Genomic DNA, 25,968 nt, shown 5'->3' with positions numbered 1-25,968 from the left:
AGCAGAAGAATCGATGCTATACTGATACATATATATATGCTATATTTTCCTTCTATGGTAATCAGCATCAGTGGTGTAGCGGTAACATGGATGCCTTCCAAGCATTCGCTCCGGGTTCGACTCCCGGCTGATGCATAGTGATGATAATTTTTTTCATGATTCATATATCAAATATAGTCTCTAGTGCACACTTTTTTGCTAGGTTCAGAAAATATCAAAATTGAAGAAATATTACAAGAATTTTACAACTCTTCCACGAGTTGATATTATCAATAAGTATTGCGAATAAAAGGATGATATGAAAAAGAAAAGCTCCCGGCGGGACTCGAACCCGCAGTCCCTTGATTAGAAGTCAAATGCCCTAGCCATTAGGCCACGGGAGCAGCTTATGGCTACAGAAAAATAAAAACCAATATGTTAGAATATTGATACTTATTGGTTCATGATTCTTTTGTAAAGTTATAAATGATCAAAAAAAAAGGAAATGGGAAAAGAAATAAGTTTGTTGCTGTATTGGAACAATTAATATAGAAACTGCTTGGCAGAGTTCATTGAGTCTATGGATATTTGGATTCTGTCAAAAGCACTTTTGTTTTGTTGTTCATTTCATGTCATTAAAAGGGTTCACGCTCTAAAGAAAAATAGATAAAAAGAAATGAATAAATACAAGAAGGGATGATGATTTAAGCGCATTCGTTGGCGAGATAGTCATCACCAACCATAGCCTTCATGAGTGCAAGGCGTCGAAGATGGATGTTACGAAATTTGACACGATTTTCCAGATTCGTGAAATTATGTGCTTCTATAAGAACAATCAGTAAAGCAGCTTCAATAATCATGGTCGGGGTATTGCAAAACAGCTGAGCAGTTTCGTTGAATCTCAATGCACCAGCAGCCACGACCAAGCCGACGATGATGATCACAGCTGCGTAAACAGAGAACGCTTGTGAGCAAATGTATCCTATAAACGAACTTAGTTTATATGCAAAAGATTTGTTCACCGGAGTTTCTGAGTCATGAGGAAGAGGAAGACCGAGACTCTGAAAAAGGAGGTATTCTTCATCGACTAAGGTTTGAACATGAACGTTGAAATGGTTGCTTTCGCGAAAGTAAACATTACGAAGAGCAAACCCATCTAAAAATCCAACGAGACCTGTATAGGTTCCAATAATCAACCACCAATTGGAATTCCAATGCATGGTATTACCGATGGCAAGCCAAACAATAAACACAGCAGCACTGATCACGGCACCGACGCCTGATCCAACGAGATGGGCATAATAGTCAATCGTACGAGAGCCAACGTTGACTTTCTCGGCCTCAATCTCAATAACAGGGTTCCTTTCGCGATCTCCAGATCGTCTACGAAGGGCTTCTTCTAGGGCAGCGTCAATATGGAAAATGGAAGAGACACAACGAGAGATATATTTCATATGACGATGACGAATATTTTGAAGGAACACAGAAGTGAAGGTAAGTTCTACAGCCGTAGCTGTGTTGATGTAAAGTTGCCATTCGTCGCTCCAGTTTAGCATTTTGCCGAACCCAACCCAAATAAATATGCCAGCCCAATAAAGCATAAAAAAATAGACAGATCCGACAACGAGACTTACATAATTGCAGATAAGACTAAACCAGTTTTCAACAGGAAGTTTTTGAGCATCGCCAACATCATCCTGCAGATCTTGGTATTTAAGCGGCGCCGAAGCAACTGATTTTCCTTGGAGGACGGGGCCTATTAGGCGTCGAATGGTGCATAAGCGAGAACGCAACTGGGCGATCATAGTAGTCAGCTGGTTGTGATGATTTTGTTGTTGGCGCATCAAAAGAGTAGCAGAAATGTAGCATTGAATGGAACTACCATCTTGCATGACGATTTGCCAACTATCAGGAGCATGGTAGATACCTCCTACAATGGCCCAAACGACAAGAATGACCAAGGTGAGGATGAAAACAAAACTAGTACCAGCTAGGTGAGTTACCAGATCAAAGATACGACCAGCTGGGTTGGGGCGTTTCTGACCAATGTAATCTCGAATATTTTCACACTCTACGATGCTGCCATTTTTGACTTTGTAGTCTGAACAGCTGTCTCCCGGGGAACAAGATCTATGGAGAAAATTTTCGCCATCAAACACTTGTTGAGTAGGGGCAGCGGAGCGGATATCGCAATGTTTGCCGGGGGATTGGATAGCTTGGATGCATTTTTTAAAGATAGATTGAAAATGTTGGACTTGATAAGTCTCTGTAACTGCTTTTTCATCCACTTCGATTTCAGTGGTAGGAGAAGGAACAGCCGTCATTGGAAACTATATAGAAAGGGATATATGAAATAAAAAAAGGAAAAGAAAAACAAGAATAAAAGAGTGTGCGTAAAAGAGATATCTGAGAATGAGTAAAAATTGGCCGAAATATTACAAGTAGATAAATAAACAAGAAACCATTGACTTCCAAAGCAAAACGGAGAGGGAACAACGAAAAAAAAAAGAGAACTTGCAAACTCAAGAACCAAGAAACGATGAGTGTTCTCAAATTGGAATTGCCTACCTAAAACAGCTGGACCAAACAAATGTATGGGGAAGAAATATCAGATGCGACAAGCATAGAGGGAACAAAGATTTACAATTTCTCTCCCAAGACAAGCTTCAACAAAACAGAAGAGAAACTACGAATAACAAATTACAAACTGAAGAAGAAAAGCACAGAAAAAAGGCAATCCAAACTCTTGCAAAGCCTTGCAAAAAAAAAGTAAAGTAAGGATTTGTTAGTAGAATCGCTTGGATATTTATCTGTTTATCAAATGACCTTTGTATTAAATAAGGTATGGAAAAAAGTAATGAAAAGTGAGGAGATTCTGTAAATCACCGGATCTGACAAATTCATCAATGGTGCCGAGTCCGACATAAACAAAACAAAGATCCCAGAAAAAAAAAAAAAAAAAAAAAAAAAATTTAGGGTTCTATCGAAAGGAGACCCTAAACTGTTACATTTCGTCCAATTGGTTTACTTTTCTCTATAGTTGGAAATATGGACAACAATAGAAAGAAGGAAGGATCCATGGTCAATAGTCTATAACCGTAAACAAATGCAAAATGCATTTCACATAAACAATGAAACCCCCAAGAAGATTGAAGAAAAAAAAAAGAAAAAAATTTTTTTCTTGTGATGCTGAGATCTCTTTCCTTTGCAATTCATCATATGATCTGATATCCATTTCTTACCCAAAATAACTCAGAGCTAGAGAACGGCAAGGCTTCGGTTTTTTTAAGAAATGAGGTTAGCGAGTAATTTTTCTGGGCTTTTGAATTTCTCAGCTTCCACCATTCGTATCTACAGCGGTGAAAGAGATTGTTTAGACTGTGCGATTCATCTACCAAAAGATGTCTTTGTCGGTTTCTTCAATGTTTCCTATGTTTCCTCTGGTAAAATTGCCTAGTTGCCCGTTTTTAACCTGAATTCCATTCTCTATGCTTTGTTTACATTATTACAACGAACCAATGCTTTATAACGCTGAATAAAATTATATTATACAAATTGTCATTGAATCCACTGGGAACCCGTTTCTTTGCCTAAACACTTGGTTATCCCAAGCTGTCACTTGCTTCTCCTGCAGAAGTAACGACCAATTCCATACCTCACCGACTTCTTCATCCTCACCTTCTACATACACTGTAAACAAACCCACAATTTTGGAATTCACGCGTATTTGTTGCTTTTTGTAGTTGAATTATGGATATGTAATGTATATGTATATGTAATTAGTTCTTCTGTGTTTTTATTTTCATTATCATAATGAATTTCACAAAACACGCTTCTTCCTTTTCCACAATTTGCATGCCCAAGTCATGGACTTGGAGCTGTTTCTTTTGGTCCGTGTCTCCCCTCTCTTCTTCATTCGCAAAACCAGCAAAACCATCGAAATTGATTCCCTCTTCCAATGTGTCGAATTCCTTTGTCCATCTTCCCACACGTTCGTTTCACACGTCTCCCCTTCGTGCAGAGCGCAATCCCACTCCTTTGTCTGTTGCTTCCCGAAAGCAAAAACAACTTCGACCCCTTCTCATTCCTCCAGTTCTCCCAGTTTCATCCCTCTCTAATCACTTGCAAGTGTCGACCCAACGATTAATGCGAGATTTAACTCGTCTTGGCTTTAAAAATGTTTCCCCTAGCTACTTGCTTACTTTTGAATATTCCAGTTTGATTGCCGAAGAGTATGGCTACAGAGTACACACGGATTCTACTTCCGTCGCATCTCCTCAAAAACCCAAGTCTTCCCAAGCAAATGCTCCTTTGCGACCTCCCGTCGTAACACTGATGGGTCATGTTGATCATGGAAAAACTACTCTACTGGACGCTTTACGAAAATCTAGTGTTGCCGCTTCAGAACATGGTGGTATTACCCAAAAGATTGGTGCTTTTACAGTTCCCTTCGACAAAGGCTCAAAGTCAATTACATTTCTCGATACCCCTGGACACATGGCTTTTGAAGCTATGCGTAAGCGCGGTGCGAACATTGCTGACATAGTCGTGTTAGTCGTAGCTGGTGATGACGGTGTAAAACCTCAAACTGTAGAGGCTATTAAACACATTCAATCCGCAGATGCTCCAGTCATCATAGCAATTACCAAGTGTGACCGTCCAGGATTGCAACCACGTAAGGTTATTGAACAGCTTATGAATTATGGTATTCAGGCAGAGGAATTTGGCGGTGACACTCAGGTAGTGTCCGTATCTGGTAAGACCGGTTCCGGCGTTGATGAATTAGAAGCTGCTATATTAACCCTTGCTGAAATCCTTGAAGTTCGCTCTTCTCCAAAAGATCAGTTAGAAGGTTGGGTTGTGGAATCCTGTGTTGCTAAAGGCGTTGGCTCCTTGGCTACCATAGTTGTCAAGCAAGGTACACTTTCTTCTGGAAACTTCTTGATAGCAGGCAATTCTTGGGGTAAGGTTCGTTCTTTGTTAGATGTAAACAACAAACGAGTCAAGCAAGTAATTCCCGGCCAAGCCGCGCAAGTCCTAGGTTGGAAAGAGTTACCCAAAGCAGGTGACCATGTGTTTCAAGTGAAAAATGAGTCCGCCGCCAAAGAAGTTTTAGCCGATATTGCTCGGCGCAATGGTGCTCAAGAATTGTACCAACTAGCTGAATCTCACAACAAACAACTCGAAGAACAACGGTTGAATTCATCAGAAACTTTGGAAAGCATTCCTGAGAATAAAAGTGAATACTTCAACGTTATCGCAAAGTGCGATGACACTGGTTCTGCTGAAGCCATCATCGATTTTTTCAAAGGACTACGAAACGAAGATTTACAAACGCGTGTCTTATATGCCGCTGTCGGTCCGGTTACGGAAACGGATATTGAGAGAGCTGAAACTTCGAATGCTATTATTATATCTTTTGGTGTCCCTGTTCCAAAAGCCACGTTTCGAGAGGCAGAACGACACAAAGTCAAGGTTTTGTTCCACAATATAATCTATCACTTGATGGAAGAAATTCGAACCCTGTTCCGAGAACGTCTTCCACCCGTTTTGGTCCAACGCGTACCCAGTGAAGCCAGTGTACAGGCAATTTTTGACATCCGTCTAAAAAAATCAAATGTACCCGTAGCTGGTTGCCGTGTAACCAATGGTACTTTAGAAAAGGCACACAAAGCTCGATTAGTACGTGCAGGAAAAATAATATGGACAGGTGAGATAGAAAGTTTGAAGCATTTAAAAGACGAAGTGACAAAAATAGCCAAAGGGAGAGACTGTGGTATTCTATTAAAAGGAATCCCAGAAATTCGAGTAGGCGATAAAATCCAAAGTTACCTCAATGAATATCGCCCTCCTGAGTTTTAAAAAGCTATGCTAAAAATTGAATAATGAATCGAGTCCATAGAATGAATAGTACTTTAGATGTGAGCTTAGTAATCTAAAATACTTAATGAATAACACATTGATACCGTGAAATTATATTATGCATGATTTTTAACGTCTAACAAAAACATTACTTCTAACTTGAAACAAATATTAACTGCGATAATCAGCATTGATGCGTACATAATCATAGGAGAAATCACAAGTCCAGTTTGTCTTTTCGAAAGGACCGCTTCCAAGATCAACATCTACAGTCAATTCTTCTTGAGCTAAGATTTCGCTAGCACGAGTCTCGTTCACGTTTTGAGGCTCACCGTGGACAAGGAGCTTCAATGTTTTGGAGCCATCGGCGGGAACAAAGCTTACAGAAGTTGCAGTGGGATTAATAGTAGCACCAGAGTACCCGACAGCACAGAGAATACGTCCCCAATTGGCGTCTTCGCCAAAGAAGGCAGTTTTGACTAAAGCCGAATTGCTGATGGTAGAAGCTACGATTGTAGCATCTTCTACTGACTTTGCCCCATGAACTCGAACGGTTACGAACTTGGTAGCGCCTTCACCATCACGAACCACCAGCTTTGCAAGGTCTTGGGCAAGCCCAGTAATAGCATCACGAATGGGTTCGTACTCTAAAGAAGTGGAAGTAATTTCAGAACCACCAGCAGCACCGTTAGCAAGAAACGCGATGGTATCATTTGTGCTTGTATCACCATCAATGCTAATTGAGTTGAAGCTGTTTGTGACTGCGTGGCGAAGGATGGACTGGACGGCATCAGGAGCAATGGGAGCATCTGTGACAAAAAATCCAAGGAGAGTGGCTAAATTGGGATTAATCATTCCAGCGCCTTTCGTGGCACCGGCGATGGTATAGATACGATCAGCTACCTTGACTTGTTTGGAAACTAATTTGGGAAAGGTATCCGTGGTACAGATGGCTTGGGCAGCATTCATCCAATGTTGATGGGAAGATCCCATATCTTTAAAAGTAGCACCAAGTCCTTGTTGAATTTTGTCGAGTTTCAATCGTTGACCAATCACCCCCGTTGACATCAATAAAGTAGAAGACATGGAATCCTTTTTGTTCAATAGCTTCCTCAGAGGTTGTGTCAATTCGTCTGTAGTCTTTGCAATTGCTTTGGCATCTTGAATACCGCCTTCACCGGTAACGGCATTCGCACAACCACTATTCACGACCACCGCATGAATTCCGGTACCGCGGTTTTCTTGTAAAACGGAACGAGAGACCTGAACAGGAGCTGCTTGGAATGCATTTTTTGTGAACACAGCTGCTGCATTACAGGGAGTAGGAGAAAACAAAACCATTAAATCCTTTTTGGCATTGGCTTTTACGCCAGAGGAAACACCATTAATCAAGAATCCCTTAGGATACGTCCCATCTTGACTAATAAATTTTGTTTTGTCTGGCATAGTCCCTACCAAGCGTGCTCTGCCATAAGCAGCAACACGAGAGAAAATTTGGTTTTTCATCTTAAAGTGATGGTTTAGGAAAGGGAACTGCTACAGTTAAGGACAATTGGGGTTGTTTATCTTGTCTGATCCTCTAGATTTTAAATTGATGAATGACCCAACAAGACTTTTGTTTTGTTAAAAAAAAAAAAAAAAAAAAAAAAAAAAAAAATTCATCTTTGTTGAATTTCCTTTGGTGCTTGTTTTCTTTGATGGGACTTTGATCTCTGCCTTAGCAAAACTTATCCTCAAATCTCGTTGTTTCTCTCCATGGACATCCACCGTTTCATCTGTTTTGGCCGTTTAAAACGAGAGAAGCAATTTGCACCGTTGGTTTAGATTAACGAACGGTAACGAGATGAATCCAAGTGGGAACCGAGTTGGGATTTGTTTAGCCTACGCAAGTTCGAAAAGGTTTGACTCTTTCGGTTTAAAAAACTTTAAAAGATCAACCAGAAACAAACAAAACAAATGGAACAGACAAAAAAGCCTCCACCTCCATTGTTTCATTTATCCATTCCAATTGTTTTGTTTGTTTCTGGTTGATCTTTTCAACTGAGATTTCATGTTTATTTTGCTTTAATACAAAGTTTTTTAACAGTTTAAACCTTGCTTTTCGGTGTAGTTGCTTTGTTTCAAGAGATTGGTTGATACCTGGGTTTCAGTTCATAGTAGGATTCATAGTTCAAGTTGATGAGGTTTGGTTTGTTTTGTTCCTTCAAAGATTCATTTTCATCGTTTCAGAGTTCAAAGCGTTTTGATTTCATGCTCTCAATTTCAACGTTCCATAGCTCGGGTTTCCTGTTTGATTCCTTCTCGTTCATCTCGTTCATCTATAACGGTTTCATGTTTTTCATCTTTTGTTTCGAAGCGTTCAATATTTCAACAAGAATTCATCAACCCCTTTGTTTCATTTCAGTTCATCTTAGTTCATTTCAGTTCACTTCAGTTCGTTTCGTTTGTTTATTTGTTTGTACGTTCACATACTTCCATGTAAGCGCAAAAAAAAATGTTTAAAGACAATCGCCAAAAATTCCAAAATAACCTTTTATAACATAAATATATATACACTTACTTACAACACAGTACTTGAATCCTAGACTTTAGGATATCCACTTCTCAAGCTACAACCATGCTTGAGAAGTGATCATGAATGCTCTTCATCTAAAATCATAAAAATACCAAAAACTAGTTTAAAGAAAAAATCAAAAATTTATCTCCCTCTTTCACCACCACCAAAGACAAATCGAGACGAAATTGCCTTTTGCAAAGTTTTGGTTTTAGGCAACATACTTCCTTGGAATCATTTCTTTCCGTTCCAAAAAACTCCTCCTTTAGCATACAGGACGCAGTAGTTTGTTAAAAAAAATAAAAAACTCCAAGAATAGTTGCCTAAAACCAAAGCACTTTCTAAAGCAAAAAGGGAAAATTCCCTTATATAAATCCCGTCTGACTTTCAAAAGTTTAAATATAATATATCATGCGGAATGACGTAACTTTACTTGAACCTTATTGTTATCGTCCAATATTTTCCGCTTATGGAAAGGATCACAAATCTCAGATAACAGAAGCCGTCAAGCTCGTTGCCACTCTCATATACCATTTACTGTAATTTCCTCCATTGTTTAAACAGGCTTAGTGAAAGGAAGCAATTTCACTAAAACAAAATAATGTCGTGCTGAAGAACCGTAAATGGTTTACAGTAAGTTACTCTGTATCCTTATAAGAACTTGGAAAGCTACAGGTTAAGGTATAGGCATAGGTAGAGATAGGTATATAGTAGAAGAAGAATATATTCAGTTTTCAAAGTGTCGCACTTGATGCATTATTCTTTTTTGAAAATCAACTCTGAAAGCTTCCACTTACAATAACTACGGTCGCACTTTTTCGAAACTATTCTTTTTTCTCTATTCTTGTACAATTGTCGAGTGACGGTACATGCATGATATCCATAAGGAATCAAGAAATAAATTCTTGATAAAATCCTATCGAAAAGGAAAATTGTAACGGCATACAATCTTTCCCATTTGACTGCCTAGTCAACTTCACGTTTCGTTTCTAAATTATCTCTAGCACGTGGTGGCCTAGGAGTGATGAGCTAGCTTTGCTGATTCATATTGGAAAGGCCAAAATGGTTTATACATATTTGGGTAGAGGGACACGATCTCCACGCTTCCAGGGTTTTTCTTCGATTTCCTTTTCGGATTTGTACTCTTCTTGAAGTCGAGTCGATTCTTCTTCTTTTGCCTTTTCCACAAGCTGGTCAAACTCTTGTTTACCGTTCTTCCTAAACATCAAAACTTTTTCCATATTCACTCGTGTCATTGGATGTAAAGGTCGCTTGTGCGCTAAAGCAACTCCTACTGCTTTCGCCGTCATGTGGAATCTCGTGTCCTTGGATCCATCCACCCATTCAAGTATAGCTTGAGGTGCATTGTCTCCGTATCTTGGAGGCATCCGCAAAACACGCGTATACCCGCATCTTCGTTGATTATATCTAGGCAACAGCACCTCAAACACCTTATTCAACGTGCTCTTATGTTCAAATACCATTCCCTGCGCTAAATCGCGTCGATTGTTTTTAGGACTTGCTTTTTTGGCCATCGTAATTAAATGTTCAGCATGCTTCTGTGCTTCTTTGGCTTTGGCCCATGTTGTCTGGATATTCTCGTGTTTCACCAGAGATGTTCTGCACAAATAGTTAATCATCCATTTCTAAAACAGCTTTTGTAAAAACAAATATCATATCCCACACATACACTAAGCTTCTTAGTAACGATTGTCGATGAGCACTTGGCCGTCCCAATTTTCGGAAATAGACAGTTTTAGTCATTTTTTAAGTAATACAATAATAAATTAAAAACGTAAATATTATATACGAAAATGAAGCAATGCAAATCTCATAAAATTGGGTCCTTTGGCAATGTCGGTTAGTGGAGAGGAGAGTTCAGACTCAAAAACCCATAGTCATGCAGGACATGTATGAAGAGACGCAGTTGGCAAGCTCAGCTGTCTCTTCATTTCAAAAATACAAATTGCTTTCAAAGAAATTAAGAATAAAATATTTATAGCTAATTGTTTTTCATATCTTTCGTCAAAATCTTTACTTGAAACAAGCTGGCCATTGTAAACTGAAAACCATTTCTACCATCAGTGATTAAGATTTGGAATACAAAAGTCACAATTTTTATAAATGACAGAAATGGTTGTTGCTCTTTTCTTCTTAAACCAGAGAAGATAAATGCTTAACATTCATTTCAATGCATAAAATCATAAAGTTCAATATAACTATTTCAACTACAGTAAAAATAGTGTATCACAAAAATGTCACATAAACGATTTTTATTATTTAAATGAATTTATATGACATCCCTTTTTGCAAATATGAATATGCATGGTGATCAGCATTTGTAGAAAGTTCGTAGCGAATAGCATAAAAAATTGACTACTTATATTGAAAAGACAATGATAAACGTACAATAGGACGGAACCAGGACATATATGGCCACGCATCAGATGCGTAATATCGACGAAAACGAGCCAATAAAAAAGAGAACGAACAGCGATGCGCGTTTCTACGGAGAAAGCAATGGCGGCATTCTCATCTAACGTTTAAACTTCCACAATCCTTCTTCTATCGGGTACCTCAAATGTTGAGTAGCCTTTAAAAAGCCCTCGTCCAACTCTTGCCATTCAAAAAACTTTCGTTGCCAAGTTTCACTATTCGTTTGCTCTTGACGTCTAAGCTGGCGCTGCTCATCTTCTATTTTCGACTTTTCTTGGCTAGCGGCAGAATAGTCTCCCGAGTCCAAGGCAACCGCAAAGTTTTTCCAAACGCGTCTAGATTCAAATTCACCCTGACTTTCGATGGGAGGAACAGCTATGTTAATGGGTGCATAGTTTGTACAATCAAGCCAATCTTCCCAGACGCCGCGCTTTAGGCCCTCGCTATTTGCGAGTTTTAGCATCCCTGTCCAGGATCCTTCTATACGATACAAAGGTTCGGATTTCGAATCATTTTGATGAACGGAGGCTTTGAAAGTGTTTTTCTTTCCAGTAAAGTAACCCTTGCCGCTGTATTCAATCGTAGTCATGTATCCAGCTGTGGAAATGATGTGTGATTTTTTGTTCAATTCAATATATGGAGCTGCATGGATTAGCTTTCGTTTCAAACATCAAACTACAAGTATATCAAAAGACTTACATCCATACCACAATCCCTCCAATGTAACTAGAGGAAAGGTGATATAGTACACTTCATTGTGAGGTTCCAACGTTAAACGGGCATGACCAATTTGTTTTACGTGAATATGAGAGCCTGAAAAGCCGCTCTTATGACCATTGTAGCCTTCTAAGCGAACGCCCGCAGCTGCGTTGTATATGTGATAAGCAGAGATGGGAGGATGGTGAGAGACTTGTTCAGCAGTCAATTCTGTATCTTTATCCAAATTCGTCGACCATTTCCCGAAGAATAATTCTCCCAAGATCGGATTCAAAGGCTTCTTCTCAGATCCATACTACAATCACGTTAGTTTCAAAGTCACTATACTTGAATAACCGAATCCCGTTCTATGTCCCAAGATTCTTCTTTGTGGATTGTAAACTAGTATTGAAATAGGCACAGCAAAGAGAAACAGAATAATTTTTCATTACATACACGTTCATTACGAGTAGCATATTGGTTTTTAAGGGTACTAGCAAACCACTTGGTTACCAACAGCTGACGTTCTAAAGGAGTTTTACCCGAAGGTAGCGAAACAAATAGATCGGGGTGTTCTGCCTGTGAAATTGTTAGAACACAGCCTGCTCAGGTGATTCGGAAAAGCCTACCCAATAAGCTGAATACTCAATCAAAGAGGTGCTTGAAAGAATAAATGAAGGTGCAGTTAAGGAGGATAAATCGCCAGAACTAAGAGCTAGTGTTAGCAAGCGGAGTTACGGCGTACAGACGAGCAGCATAAAATTATTGAAACACGCAGACCAAGATCGTTTCTCGTTGGAACCTTTCCCTTGATGTTGCAGCACAATCCATTCCAATGAAGTCGTCCCGAATTACTTACAACGTAGCGATACTCTTTAGGAAAGACTTTGAATCTGTTAATAACCGAAATCATCAAACAACATCGGGAAAGAAGTCTTTCCTTCCGTTTATTACCATACCAGCCAAGTATTTCTAGAATAAACAAAGTTAGTATTCAATTCTCAAGTTGAAAACAACGTACTTTGAGTTTCCACGAATCTTTTTATTTCCCTCGCTGTCACGGGAATCGTCTGAACTAGTCTGTTTACTACTCATGACGAGGATATGCAAAGGATACGTGGTTTCAATGGCAGACAAAATTCCAGGTGAGTTTGGGTAAGGATAGTGCATCTGCCCAGAAGAAGCATGATCATCGTAAGGTGGCCGAAACCGTTACGGTAAACAGCAATACGCAGTTTCGCTAAAGTAATTACCATGGAATAGTACACACTCTTCAATGGTAAACAAACAAAATGAAAATGAACACAAAATCGAAAATGATTATGCTGAGCAATTCTCCTTTTTTATTTATAAATAACTACTATTATTCTGCCATGTTTGTTGTTTACTACATATTGATAATGTTGAGGAATTTAGGAAAATAAAACGAAAGGTAAGTAAGAGGGTTCAAAATTTCAATATATTAGAAAGTAAAGAAGGTTTTCAAGCAAAAAAGAGATATCATAGAATTGTAAACACAATCCATAGAATGACTGTACACTTATTTTTTGGTCTTTTGGATCAGCAATCCATCGTAGTATAAATGCCAATTGTCACCTCGTAGAGTTTTTTTTTAATCGACATGCTGGTCTCGGAGACGCTGGATATGGAGATGATTTTTGAAATATTCATACGTTCCTAAATATATGGAGAGACCCAAAGAAGCAGCGAAAACACGTAATGAAAGACCTTTGAAAAACCCAAAGACACCATGACGCTGGTAAGTTCGCCGAATGGTTGTCTTATAATCATCAGGCTGTAGATTGATTTGTGTTTTGATGACATCTAAGGGAGTTAAAACCGCTGCCGTTATGGCTCCACTTAAAGCGGCACCTTTAGGAGCGCCAAACAATTTGTCGGACTCTGTAAATTTCGACTTAAATTTCTCGTAGAGAACGAACTGAAATGCTGTAGCTGGGACATTTCTTATAGACATCCCTTTGAAAGACTGCCAAACATCTTTGCGAGAATGAAAAAAGGTTGAAACAATCTTTGACAAAGACATCTTTGATGTTTGGGCTCGTTGTCGAATAGCTTCCGCAGGCGCCAAAATAGCACAAGAGAATATTTCAGCTACAGAAGCTGATACAAGATGGTTTTGAGCACCCGGTTTCTGTTTTTGCTTTGCATATTCATAAATAAAGAAAAACGACGAGGCTACATAACCAAGTTAACATCATCATCATCCAAGACCGTTACTTTTACTCTTGACATACTTGAGGGAAGCGTGCTCACTAAAACACTACTGAGGCCCCGATACAAATGCCTGAATCCACCTGCTTGGTAAAAGGGAATCGATGACTGCACTCTTGTAATAATAGTTGATATAGGAAATACCTGTAGGTTTCGTATTCAGTTAATTATAAAATTCTTTGATTACGAATAATATTTATGCTTGTCTTTGACATACCAAAGTTTCTAATCAAATGCGTTAGTTCGTTGAACCATTCAAAAACAAAAACCTGTCCAAAGCATTTTTGCAATTGGAGAAAGAAAACATACCTGCAACAAGACCAGCCGCACCACCTACCTGCAGCAAAATCGCTTGTTAATAAACCATTCAAAAAATCTCATTTCTGTTGGAGGGAAAAAAGCCTACCAGCATGGGTTTCCATTGAACTTCTTTGTCTTGCATGACAAATAAATTCTTGTTTTACTTCCAAAAGAAGAAAAGTCCAAAATGAAAGGAGACAATGCAGTCGCTTGGACGTCGGTGGCACATATGTCAGGCCGGTAGAAATATTCACAAATTGCTGCTTGGTGGACGGCGTGAATGAGCGATGAGTATCATTTAGTATTATAAGAAATCCTTTTCGATACCAGCTGTTGTACTAATTTCAAGAAGAGAAGAAAGAATCAAGAGAAAGCAAAACTTTTCATAAAATCATAATATCAAATGTCTAAGATAATATACAAACGGAATGGTCTGCAAACATCATTTCTGAGTAGCGTACGTATGAAATTTCTCTCTTAAATATATTCAATCTCTTTTGTAATTGATGAATATTTACCCAAAACTGTTTCCTCCAGCGGCAACTGCTTCAACTTCATTTTTTGAACCCGCAGCATATGGCACACATCAACGTCTGAATCACAACCTCCTCAAAACCTTTCTTTTGAATATATTATACTTTTATTCTTTTTATTTTTCTACGTGCCTTTTCTTTTTGTTTGTTTACCTTTCGTACGTCATTTTTCTTATCGTCAGTTCTTCCACGGCACTGCTTCACTGAAGTTGCTTTTTCCCAAACACTTTTAGAGCTCTTAATGAGTTGACAGACCATTCAGCTGGGGCATAACGTGGAAGACAACAAAGACAGGGTCGTGTTTAATTTTTAATTCCTGGTGTATTTGTCACTGTTCAGTTTGCTTGGTGAAGAAAAGCTTTTTTTTTTTACATCTCCTGTACTCCTTCTTCGGATTGGGTTTCGGGATCTATTCTAGTGAGCTTCACGTTTTTATTTTGTTTCTTCTTTTCGTCTATTCCTTTGACTCTGGCTCAGTGAGCTTTTCTTTTCCGTTTTTGTAGAATTTTTTCTATCGGACGTCGTCTTGTGTGATAGACCCGAAAATTACGACAAGCTATATAGACGTTGTTAGTTTCGTTTATAGGTTGGTTGTTGACTTTCTAGGAATTACTTTTATTTTCTGTCTGCTTAACGCATTTGGAAGTCGTTGGTTCATGAATTGCAAAGTTCCCGAACATTTATTTTGACGGGATTATTGCTTTATAATTCAGAATAGTTTCTATTCATCAAGTACCAAACTATCTTTAGAAATCTAGGAGGCATTACTTTGGTTTCTGTTGTATATTACTAGTAAAAGGGTTATTGAGTTCGTCTTTAAGTATCGTTTTCTAACCCCTTGGCCTTTTGGTTTTCTTTTCTTTCCCTTTATTTTTTTTTGGCATTTGGATTTAATTCTCTTATATAATTGCCTTTGTATGCCTCATTTTCTCTTTTTTGCTTCTCGTTTCTTGTTCTGCTTTACTGATTGGTTTCCTTCAGCGCAGTACACGCTAGATTTGCTGTAAGCTTTTACCAGTTCTTTTCGATACCATGGAGGCAGACATGTTTTTAGACGGTTTGCCAGGAACGACCATAATGGTCAAAGATCACCATTATGCTTCTTCGGAAAATAGTGAATTAAAACGTGATGGGGATATTGTGCTTCAACCTCAGCCATCCGATGATCCAAATGATCCTTTGAATTGGGAACCATATAGAAAAAACTGGCATATTGCCATGATTTGTGTGTTTACTTTGGTTACCAGTGCTATCGCAAACGATGCTGGTTCTGCCCAAGATCAAATGAATGAACAACTTGACATTTCCTATGACGCTATGGATAATGCTGCTGGTGTTTTGTTTATTTGCGTTGGCTACTTTACCTATATCTTCATGCCTGCTAGTCAGTTGTATGGAAGACGTTGCGTTTATATGATCTGTCTTGTGTTTGGTATGCTAGGCTCTTTATGGTTTGCCAAGACAAAAAATGCGCCAAACTCAATTGCCAATCAGGCATTTGTAGGTATTAGTGAATCCGCCTCAGAAGCTCTAACCCAATTTTCTCTATCCGAAATTGTTTTTGAACATGAGCGTGGTATAAAAATTGGTATTTACATTCTTTCCACCTCCGTTGGTACGTATCTCGGTCCCCTGGCGGCTGGATACGTTGCCTCCTCTCAAGGTTGGCGCTGGATTGGTTGGTGGGGGTTGATTTGTTGTGCCATTACCTTTGTTCTTTTCTTATTCACTTTTGAAGAAACTGCGTTTGATCGTACCAAAGCCTTTGAAATTGGAAAACAACGAACTGTTGCGACTCAGGAAGGTGCCCAAAAGCTAGACGAAGAGAAAGAGGACGATCAGCAGCTAGACGAAGAGAAAAAGGATGATCAGCAGCCTTCTTTAGATACAGCCAAACACGAGGTTTCTGTAAAAGAGTTTACTGGCGCTTCCACAGATTCATATAAACGTCCTTCTTATTGGCAAAGAATTGCCTTGTTCACCCCTGCGACATCACTTTCTGGATGGGGTTTCCGGCAGTATGTAGTACGACTCGTCCAAACCCTGCGCATTTTTCTTTTTCCTGCTGTCATTTACTCAGGCTTACAATGGGGCGCTCAAAATGCTTGGCTATCCTTTTATTTAACTACGATGGAAGAAGATTGGATGGAGGCACCTTATAATTATGGTGACAATGCTGTAGCGATTATGAACGTTCCACTTATTATTGGAGCCACCATTGGGTGCTTTTATGCCGGTTACTTGGGTGATTATATAGTAATTTGGTTTGCTAAGCGTAACAAGGGTGTTAAAGAAGCTGAGATGCGTCTTTGGATGATGATTCTTCCTTGTATAATTAATCCTTTAGGTCTCTTCTTGTTTGGCATTGGAACAGCCCGTCACTGGCATTGGGCCCCAACCTATGTTGGCTTGGGATGTATTGGTTTCGGATGGGGGTGCGCTGGTGATACCGCTATGGCTTATTTGATGGACGCATACCCTGGGATGGTTTTAGAAGGCATGGTGGCTGTGTCTGTAATTAATAATACCTTTGGTTATGTCTTTACATTTGCTTGCCAAAGCTGGATTGATAGCATTGGAACTGAAAAAACCTACATTTCTATTGGTATCTTATGCTTCTTCTTTATTTTTACATCTTTCTTTATGATTTTGTTAGGAAAACGGATGCGAAAGATAACCGCTAAGTACTATTTCGCGTTCCTTCGTGTTCGCGGCCTTTTGGATAATCAAAATATGGAAGAAAACCATGGAGCAGATGATGTCTAATTCCCGAATTGTGTATTGTATGTAGATAAGGTTTCTTTTTGAGTTAATAAATGTATTTGCTTTCGTTCGTTCACTTCAACTACTTGTAATTATTAATGCCAAGCTACTTTAGAGTAAAGCTGAGAAGCAACGAGAATGCCACGGCCCAGATATCGTATCATGAATAATGCAAAAGAGTCCCAGTATTACAAATTGTAAACAGTGAAAATCTAGATAAAGACTGAACGAAATCGCTATTTAGATTTATCCTAGAAGTTACTAAACCCTGCAGTTAAAGTACGAATCTTTCAATCTGAGACTCGACTGATCTGACTTCATATATTTTAATCGTCAGTTCATTCAGTTAATCAGATTTCTGAAACTGAGAATACTTTCACAAAAGCTAAAGTCTAACATAAGTAGGATGGATTTTTATTCACAGAAATATACACTCGGTCATACAATCATACAGCGTAAAAACCAGGATGTCACGAAATAAAAAAAAAAAAAAAAAAAATAATTATTATTATTTATATATATATATATATACAAGTTACAAACACTATTCTCTATTCTAAATGCCCTTTTTTTTTCCTATAAACAAATTGATATAGGTGTTAACCATAATACCCAAGAACCCTGTCTATAGATTAGTCGATCCAACGATCAAAGATCGTGCTTTCTTTTGAAATTTTTTTTTTTTTTGCTTGTTCTTATTTCAAAAAGAAAAGAAAAGCCAAGTTGAGTTGGCGCAAAAACATATCTAATAGTCTAGATGTTTTTAATTCAAAGAAGATCAGCATTATAATCAAGGAAGATTCCCTGAGGTTGAACTCAAGAGTCAAAAACAAAGCACTTTCTTTAAATTTTGTTTTTTGAGTTGTTGAGAAAGCCGAATGTATGTTTAGAAGTCATTTCAAATAATTAAATAATAAATAAAGTTAGTTTCTCTTTTTTTTTTTCTTTTTCGCGTTAAAGGTTCATTACTCATTATGTTCGACATCAAAGACATGAGCCAAGGCAACATACTTTATGCTTTGGCGAGGACGGTCTCTTCATGATCATAGGGATTTCCGTATCCGGAATCTATACAAGCTTGCACAAAGCGTTGATCTTCATCTTCAATGCAAGTTTGATTGATATGAGGAAGGAAGAAAAAGGATATAATGGCTACGAACATTGCCATTCCACTAGCAGCATAAAAGTAAATTCGGATTTGGTTACCGCCAAAAGCGTAAACACCGGCAATGGCACCACATTTTCCAATAGCAGCGGCAAGACCATAATAGATACCGCGGATGGCAGTAGGAGAAGTCTTGGAAGCCATCAAACCAATGTTACCACCAGCGCCAAACTCACCCATTGACAAGAAGATACCATATATAACACAGAAGCCAGCAATACGGTGAACCAATTGGTTGTAAAAGCCAGACATAAAGAAACCAATCGTACCTTGTAAGACTAAACCAGACACCAAACACCACTTTGGACCAATAATGTCGGAAAATATACAACCTAACCAAGAACCAGGAAGGTAAAAAGTGTTAATAAGAGTATTCCATCCAAAGCTTCTCACAATGGATGCATCTGGAGGAAGAATACCACTTACGATAGTACTAGAATACAAACTAAATGCATATGCAGACAAGTCGTAGACGAACCAAACGAGGCAAATCACAGCAAAGCGAACACCATAGAGACGAATGACGACAGGCCATGGAATTTTTGTATAAGGAATTCGAGATTTGAGGAAGATACCGTTTTCCTTCATCGGCAAACGAAAAGCCAGAAGAAGGAGAGGAATGACACAACCTAAACCAATCGACATACGCCAAACAGCTCGAAGATGATGCTCACCAAATATACATACTAAAACGAACGGAACAAAAGCACCTAAAACAAATCCCATGTCAATTGCAGAACCAGTTACAAAGATAAAAGAACCGTGGCGTCTACCAGACTTCATTTGGCTCGAATTCTCGGAAGCAGCCACGGTGCCACAAGGGTATTCTGCGCCAAGGCCAATACCAAGGAAAAATCGATAAGCAATCAAAGCAGAAATCATACCATTGATACTTCCGTGATAACCATAAGCGCCAGCACAAAGAGCAGTAGATATTAAGAGAATAAGAGTAGCAGTAATCATACCATTTTTACGACCGAAAAAATCAGAATACCAACCAAACGTCAATTGACCAATAACAGTACCAACATATGCAATCATACCGACATCTTGCATAGACTTGTTGGTGGTGGTTTCTTTGGGGTAAAGCTTTTTTAATATTGTCATGACAGTACCGATAGAATTGGAGCAATAACCATCGGAAATCAGGGCAACACCACAAATGAAGACGTCAAAGAATTTCTTCCATTCACTAGTAGAATGGTTCGATCCTTTCTCCAGTTCTGACGAAGAATCGAAAACATTCTTTTCATCGTCTTTCAAATCTCCCGTGGGTTGCGAGGAGTTGGAGGTCACATCAGCGCTGTTGGAGCGGGTATTGCTAAGCGACTTACTATCGGGGATAGCTTGAGTCCCGGTTTTATGAAGAGAAGCAAAACTAGAATCCGAAGACATACCAACAACCTTTTAGAAAACTATTACCAAACGAACAAGAGATTAACAACGAAAGAAAAAGCCAAGTTGGATATTTATAAATGTATACAAATAGAAACCGTAAGGATAATTCGCTAAAGCAATGAAAGGATATTTGTTAGCAAAAGATAACGCGACGCGAAAATTAAGAGGAACACGTAAATGTCTAAAACGCCTATGCAAATAAATTAAATAAAAAAGGACACAACATAAAAAAACAAATGAAAGAAACAGGAGTGCGGTTCAACCTTGATTATTAGCTGAATTAATTATTAATTTGTCGCACGGCCCCACTAGGTGGTTTATTCACACAAAGTTTTGCGTGGTTTCATGCTTCTTATAAGTTTTGCGGTAATGACATACTTTGACCCTTTCGAATGACATGGAAAGCCCCCTATCTTTTTTTGTGGTTGCGTAATATGTAAGGACAATGGAAAACGTATCCGATAATCTGCGACAGCTTCGCTAAACCAAAAAACTTTATCATTTTAAGTATTTAAAGTAAATTTGAATAGGCCCGGAAATCAGACTGTCGTTTACTTTTTTTTTTATGGCCAAAAACAATAACGTTATTGGTCGATTTATGACAATACCGATGAAGAAATGCCGATGTGGGAATCGGGTACAGAAAAGTCGCAGCTTTAATTCTCAGTCGGTATCGGTCCAGCCAACAAGATAAGTAAAAAAAAAAGAAAACAAATGTTTAAACAACATGTTTTGCGCGGCACGCCCGTGGATGACTTCACATACTCCTCGGGTATTACAAGTGAAAAAAAAAAGGAAACCCGGTACTGGCTCTTTATGTCATTATGAAAAATGCAAAAGAAAAGAAAAAAAAAATATTGGGAAAGGCGAGGTGAATATTGTCGGTTGCATGATAGTCAATTTTATCTTTGGATCGCATTTATTACGATTGTAAACAGTAAAAATAGTTGCAAAAGAATTGAAAAAAAGTAAAAGAAACTGTTTTGTTTTTCTTTTTATGGGGAACGTCTACATGTTTGTATGTAGACTTCCGACGATGAAAAAAATCGTGGAATGGCTACTCTGAACGGGTAGGAAGGGAAACCTTTGGAAACAGAAGCGCGATATGGAAGTTGAACATTTACAGAAATTACAAAAGAAAATAAAATAAAAAGGAAAAAAGCAAAACAAAAGCAAGCATTCTGTAGACAAGTACTTAATTGCATAGTGAAATTCAATAAAAAGGTAAAGAACTCCCAAGGCGAGACTCGAACTCGCAACCTTCTGATGACCTTCGTAAGAGTCAGACGCTCTAAACCGATTGAGCTACCCGGGACTTTTTCAGAAAACGAATTAGCTTGTTTTTTATTATAAGATCCTCCTTCAATAGGAGCAATCCTGGCGAGTTGGAAGCGAACGCTCGCCTTTTGTTCCATCGTTCTAATGGTGCTACCTTCATTAAGACAAGGACTTTCTAGTTTTCAAAAGCCTTCTTTCCTCTTTCGTAGGTGTTGCTATATATTTGCTATTTTTTACTGGAGCTCAACACGGTTGTATGGTGTAATGGCTAGCACATGAGATTTTGATTCTCGAGACCTGGGTTCGATTCCCAGTACGACCTTCGACTACCGTAAATTTTTCCTCTTTTTAGGATAGAAGGAAGAATTTTAGAAAAATGCAAATGAAAATGACCTCGAAAAGACTACATCGCAATCCTACCAAGGCTGGGCAGTGGAAGAATTTACCGTATAAAGTATTCCGAACAAACTTTTTCAACGACCTGTTGCCTAATAGCTTCAACTCTGTAGTCTCATGCATTTAACACTTGGTTTCTTCCTTTTCCGATTTTAGGAACTCTGTAACGGCATATCAAACATAGTTTCATATCGCTTAGAATCAAAATTCCTATTCATTTTGCTTCCTTGAATTGTGTGAAATCATAAAATTATTTCCATTCATGGATTCAATCTTTTCATTTCCAAATCAGTCAGTACCTTCGCTTAGATAATTTTTCTATGATGTATTATCATCTTGGATCATGTAAATAAACAAGAGTTTTCGAAATGAATGCAAAACCAGCGGTGCAACGAGCTTTACGATTATTTCAAACGTACATCGATTCCATTTTCTTTCTAACAACCTCGTAAACTCAAGGTTTCCGGCTTCATCCCGGTTTCAGTTACCGTTATGCTAATGAGCAGATATGAGAAAAGAGGACCAGGAGCCATGGGCTTTCGCAATGACGGCCAACTCTATAACTACTTGAAAATCACTTTTAGCTTTATAACTATACCATTTTGATGCTTAGAAACGTCTTTGCCTCTGAATTTTCTACGCACTCATACAATCGTATTCACTCTTAGGAGGAACACAAAAGGATACTATACAAATGATCCTGTTCGATGAGCTTTACTTGTGTCTTGTATCCTGCACAAGTTGACCTCGCATATCCTTTACTAGAACTTGGGTTTCTTTGTTTTTCTTTTGTTATTGTTGCTTTCGTTTCTTCCATCTCTAAAGACTCTCCTTCTTGTTTGTTAGGCATTGGCCTTCCTCAGTATAACAAAACGAAACGTATCGGCAAATCATGGTTCATAGTACGCAATGACAACCTTACCCGCAGTTTTGACACAACTTATTAGGCCAGCGAATCTCGTACACCCACTTCCTTCTTCCTTCCTATTGCTTTCTACTCTTTCCCTATTCCAATCTCAATCCCAATCCCTATACTCAAATCTGTTCCTGGATTTTACTGTTTCATAGTAGAATTCTTTTTCTTTTACTCTAGAACAGTTTCAATTGACATTAACTTTGCGGTTCCGTTTGAATTGTTTATGAATTGATTACCTTGTGAGGTCCATTGCATTGAAGTCTGGTTTCCTTTCTCGTTTGCTTTTTATTCTTCCTACCTCAATTTCAATTCAATTTGTTTTACCCTATCTAAAGGATTTTTTTCATATCCTTGTTTACTTCTTCTCTGTTTTGAATCCGTTCTGTTGCTTCCTTCTTCCTCCTCTGTCGTACTCTTCCCTCAATTTTGACCTTTGATAACGTTGAATTCATTCACTTGTTCATCATACATAACTTTTCCCTTTTCGTTTCCGATTCCGTGTTCGTTGCAAATCTTGCTTGTTAGCTCTTTTCGACGCCTCCATGCTTCTCCAAATTTTATCCGGCAGAATCTCTTATACAATCGATATTCATCCCGATACTCTCATCGGGCAAATTTTTGATCTTTTGTCCCGCCAAGGAATCCTTCCTGACAATGCAAAGCTGTTTTACCGTTTCTATTACCATGGCGCCCGTCTCAATATGGATTTAACTTGTAATAATTATGGAATTTCACAAGACTCTGTCATTTGCCTTTCCCCCTTATCTTCTTCCCCTATGGATCACTCTGTCTTTGATGACTCTTCTCCCTTGTCGTTTTATTTGAGTGTAGAACCTATGCATCCTTCACAATTCTCTTCCCTCCCTTCATGTAACTCTTCCGTTTCCGCCTCAACCTTTAAAACTACGATTCCTCCCTTGCCACCTTCTGAACAAAATCCCATCAAGGCCACTGCTTCTCCCCCTTCTTCCCATCCATTCAGAAGACGCTGTTCGCAGCCAACTTGTACAAAACTGACACTTCGCTTGGCTGGCCACTGCTTACATTGCGACATGGCTTATTGCGCCGCCCATCGACTCATGGAAGATCATGATTGTAATGCTCTCAAGAATCTACGAAAGGAGGAACATGAACGAAACCGTCTTAAACTAGAAAAGGAGCACTGTGACGGATTGATTAGTAAAGTATAAACTGGTTCAATACCTCCAAATTCCGCTTTCACTTTCCCGGTCAGATTTTTTTTCGTAATGATTGATGGACCTTTGCTTTGTACTTTTTGTTTGCATCTTTCCAACCTCAAAAGAGTTTTTTTTTTCAATTGTATGCTTTATGGATCCTTTAATTCTTCTAAAGAACCTTTAGCAATCTAATCTTAATGTTTCACCCTTATTTTAATATTTTTATGATTGTTCTCCTTGTACCTGCATCCGTGGCTTTCCTGATCTAAGCTTTTACATTACATTTACTTATACTAGAATTCCTTTTTGCTTCCGATTTGCTACAGCATGCCTAAACCGTTTATTTTATCCTCTTGTTTTGCTTCTATGCATCCAGTCAACGAAATAATTTTCCTACAATGAAACCCTTTTGTTTTGTATTCACCTTTTTTTATTTTTTCCTCTTTGCTATGATAGATAATATCATGGACGACACATTTATGGTTTAATTGATTTGAAATCACCATAATCCGCATTCATGCTTCGAATGGAAACTGCAAATGGCCCCTAAATAAATATGATAGTTGCCAAATTTACCTTATTACATTTCAAGCAATGTAAGGTACCTTGGATATTGCTGTTGTTGTTTGAGAAGAAATTTTCTCAACAATCCATCTGACCATGTCCATAGTTCTTGTTTAATTATTCATTCAGATAATTGAATATGCGTATGAATCAAGAATCTTTTCTTGTTTATTTTTTTTATTTTTCTCTTCTGTTTATTTTCTATTAAAAACATTTAACGTACCACATCTTCCATCTTCCCAACTCAACAAAACAAACCAAGTATAAATAAAAGGCGATACATTAGTGTTTTTTGCTTATTAGAATGTAATTTTGTCATTCTTTTAATAATTGCAATTGCTTGTTACTAACTTTGTATTTTTAGTTGGTTTTTCATAAAAAATTTTGAGATTTTGGTAGTGATCATTTGAACCGTAGAAAATTTGGATTTTTGGATTTTTAATACTTTTTATTTTTTGTTAATAGAAATATAAAACAATGGAAGAAAACTCTGCGAAGAATGCTGTCTTTGTGGCTTCTGAGAAACCCCAAGGAATGGATGTGATTGTTGAGGGCCCCGATTTCAATCATTACGATGAGCGAAAGCAGAATGGAGGACCTGGAATCTCTGTCGAAGAGTTGATGCAATCCTATGGGAAGATGGGATTTCAAGCTACGCACCTTAGCCAAGCAATCCAAATTATTAACGAGATGGTAAGAAATATATATCTTTTTCTTTCTTTTGAAATCCAAGATTAACTTAAGTCTAGAAAGATTGGCGTGATCCCAATCCTCCGGAAGGAAAGAGTGAAAAGGCTACCGTCTTTCTTGGCTACACCAGTAACCTAATTTCGTCCGGTATTCGTGAAATCTTGCGTTATTTAGTACAGAACAAATGCGTTGACGTCCTTGTAACTACCGCAGGAGGTGTGGAAGAAGATTTGATCAAATGCCTTGGTCCCACTTATCTTGGTGAATTCCACATGGAAGGAAAAGGTCTTCGCGAAAAAGGACTAAATCGTATCGGCAACCTCATTGTACCTAACGACAACTATTGTCGCTTTGAAGAGTGGCTCATGCCCATTTTGGACAAGATGGTTGAAGAACAAGAAACTCTTGGTACACACTGGACTCCTTCTTCCTTCATCCATCGTCTTGGTAAGGAAATAAATGATGAGAGAAGCGTTTACTATTGGGCTTATAAAAACAATATACCAGTTTATTGCCCTGCTTTGACAGATGGTTCAATTGGTGACATGCTTTACTTTCATACCTACAAGGCCGACCCACGTCCTATTAGCCTTGATATCGTGGCCGATATCCGTAATATCAATTCGCATGCTGTGCGTGCCAACAAAACAGGCATCATTATCCTCGGAGGTGGTGTTGTGAAGCATCATATCTGTAATGCAAACTTAATGCGTAATGGCGCTGACTGGAGCGTGTACATCAATTCTGGAAATGAGTTCGACGGAAGCGATGCCGGTGCACGACCTGATGAGGCCGTCAGTTGGGGAAAGATCCGTTCTGATGCTAAAAGAGTAAAGGTAAGCATTCACATAAATACTATCGTATCTAACACAGCTCAAGGTCTACGGTGAAGTAAGTCTTCTTTTTCCGCTAATTGTCGCTTCTACCTTTGCGAAATAGATCACATATTATTCGTATTTTACTTGTTTCTCTCTACCTGTTGTTCTTCCATTAAGTAAACAAAAAAGACAAATACTTGGAAGAGCGTG

At 38.4% G+C, this 25,968-nt stretch overlaps 10 protein-coding genes and 4 non-coding genes across 14 annotated transcripts; 6 read left to right on the top strand and 8 right to left on the bottom strand.

Moving 5' to 3' along the window:
* The first annotated feature begins 64 nt into the window (after positions 1-64).
* Positions 65-135, top strand: SOMG_20114. The gene has a single exon. It is a non-coding gene; the product is annotated as a tRNA-Gly (tRNA).
* A 175-nt stretch (positions 136-310) lies between these two features.
* On the bottom strand, positions 311-383 carry SOMG_20113. The gene has a single exon. It is a non-coding gene; the product is annotated as a tRNA-Arg (tRNA).
* A 300-nt stretch (positions 384-683) lies between these two features.
* Positions 684-2,303, bottom strand: fet4 (plasma membrane iron/zinc ion transmembrane transporter; the record flags this gene model as incomplete). Its single annotated transcript, XM_056181238.1, has 1 exon — positions 684-2,303. The coding sequence occupies one exon, from the start codon at positions 2,301-2,303 to the stop codon at positions 684-686; it is 1,620 nt and encodes a 539-aa protein (XP_056036405.1).
* Positions 2,304-3,792: 1,489 nt separating this feature from the next.
* On the top strand, positions 3,793-5,841 carry mti2 (mitochondrial translation initiation factor IF-2Mt/Mti2; the record flags this gene model as incomplete). The annotated part of the gene is made up of 1 exon (XM_056181237.1): positions 3,793-5,841. One exon carries the CDS (start codon positions 3,793-3,795, stop codon positions 5,839-5,841), a length of 2,049 nt encoding a protein of 682 aa, XP_056036710.1.
* A 171-nt stretch (positions 5,842-6,012) lies between these two features.
* On the bottom strand, positions 6,013-7,347 carry aga1 (acetyl-CoA:L-glutamate N-acetyltransferase; the record flags this gene model as incomplete). Its single annotated transcript, XM_056181236.1, has 1 exon — positions 6,013-7,347. One exon carries the CDS (start codon positions 7,345-7,347, stop codon positions 6,013-6,015), a length of 1,335 nt encoding a protein of 444 aa, XP_056036711.1.
* A 2,115-nt stretch (positions 7,348-9,462) lies between these two features.
* On the bottom strand, positions 9,463-10,159 carry mrpl8 (mitochondrial ribosomal protein subunit L17; the record flags this gene model as incomplete). The annotated part of the gene is made up of 2 exons (XM_056181235.1): positions 9,463-10,015; positions 10,086-10,159. The coding sequence occupies 2 exons, from the start codon at positions 10,157-10,159 to the stop codon at positions 9,463-9,465; spliced, it is 627 nt and encodes a 208-aa protein (XP_056036704.1).
* A 772-nt stretch (positions 10,160-10,931) lies between these two features.
* osh41 (sterol transfer protein Osh41) lies at positions 10,932-12,697 on the bottom strand (the record flags this gene model as incomplete). The annotated part of the gene is made up of 7 exons (XM_056181234.1): positions 10,932-11,473; positions 11,531-11,843; positions 11,984-12,106; positions 12,157-12,235; positions 12,387-12,420; positions 12,487-12,499; positions 12,542-12,697. The coding sequence occupies 7 exons, from the start codon at positions 12,695-12,697 to the stop codon at positions 10,932-10,934; spliced, it is 1,260 nt and encodes a 419-aa protein (XP_056036705.1).
* A 442-nt stretch (positions 12,698-13,139) lies between these two features.
* Positions 13,140-14,201, bottom strand: pet802 (mitochondrial carrier, S-adenosylmethionine Pet802; the record flags this gene model as incomplete). The annotated part of the gene is made up of 5 exons (XM_056181233.1): positions 13,140-13,723; positions 13,783-13,903; positions 13,977-13,984; positions 14,069-14,096; positions 14,166-14,201. The coding sequence occupies 5 exons, from the start codon at positions 14,199-14,201 to the stop codon at positions 13,140-13,142; spliced, it is 777 nt and encodes a 258-aa protein (XP_056036706.1).
* A 1,423-nt stretch (positions 14,202-15,624) lies between these two features.
* SOMG_02440 (transmembrane transporter) lies at positions 15,625-17,358 on the top strand (the record flags this gene model as incomplete). Its single annotated transcript, XM_056181232.1, has 1 exon — positions 15,625-17,358. One exon carries the CDS (start codon positions 15,625-15,627, stop codon positions 17,356-17,358), a length of 1,734 nt encoding a protein of 577 aa, XP_056036707.1.
* Positions 17,359-18,367: 1,009 nt separating this feature from the next.
* Positions 18,368-19,915, bottom strand: tgp1 (plasma membrane glycerophosphodiester transmembrane transporter; the record flags this gene model as incomplete). Its single annotated transcript, XM_056181231.1, has 1 exon — positions 18,368-19,915. One exon carries the CDS (start codon positions 19,913-19,915, stop codon positions 18,368-18,370), a length of 1,548 nt encoding a protein of 515 aa, XP_056036890.1.
* Positions 19,916-21,150: 1,235 nt separating this feature from the next.
* Positions 21,151-21,233, bottom strand: SOMG_20112. The gene is given in 2 exon segments: positions 21,151-21,186; positions 21,195-21,233. It is a non-coding gene; the product is annotated as a tRNA-Lys (tRNA).
* Positions 21,234-21,446: 213 nt separating this feature from the next.
* Positions 21,447-21,518, top strand: SOMG_20111. Its single transcript has one exon. It is a non-coding gene; the product is annotated as a tRNA-Gln (tRNA).
* Positions 21,519-23,050: 1,532 nt separating this feature from the next.
* On the top strand, positions 23,051-23,698 carry SOMG_02438 (zf-AN1 type zinc finger protein, involved in ER membrane translocation; the record flags this gene model as incomplete). The annotated part of the gene is made up of 1 exon (XM_056181230.1): positions 23,051-23,698. One exon carries the CDS (start codon positions 23,051-23,053, stop codon positions 23,696-23,698), a length of 648 nt encoding a protein of 215 aa, XP_056036889.1.
* A 1,029-nt stretch (positions 23,699-24,727) lies between these two features.
* Positions 24,728-25,879, top strand: dys1 (eIF-5A-deoxyhypusine synthase Dys1; the record flags this gene model as incomplete). The annotated part of the gene is made up of 3 exons (XM_056181229.1): positions 24,728-24,943; positions 25,000-25,776; positions 25,820-25,879. The coding sequence occupies 3 exons, from the start codon at positions 24,728-24,730 to the stop codon at positions 25,877-25,879; spliced, it is 1,053 nt and encodes a 350-aa protein (XP_056036892.1).
* Positions 25,880-25,968: the final 89 nt, after the last annotated feature.

Source organism: Schizosaccharomyces osmophilus, chromosome 1 (assembly GCF_027921745.1).
Source record: "Schizosaccharomyces osmophilus chromosome 1, complete sequence".
In the NCBI taxonomy this organism is placed as follows: Eukaryota; Fungi; Ascomycota; class Schizosaccharomycetes; order Schizosaccharomycetales; family Schizosaccharomycetaceae; genus Schizosaccharomyces; species Schizosaccharomyces osmophilus.
This window is presented reverse-complemented; position numbering and strand designations above follow the sequence as displayed.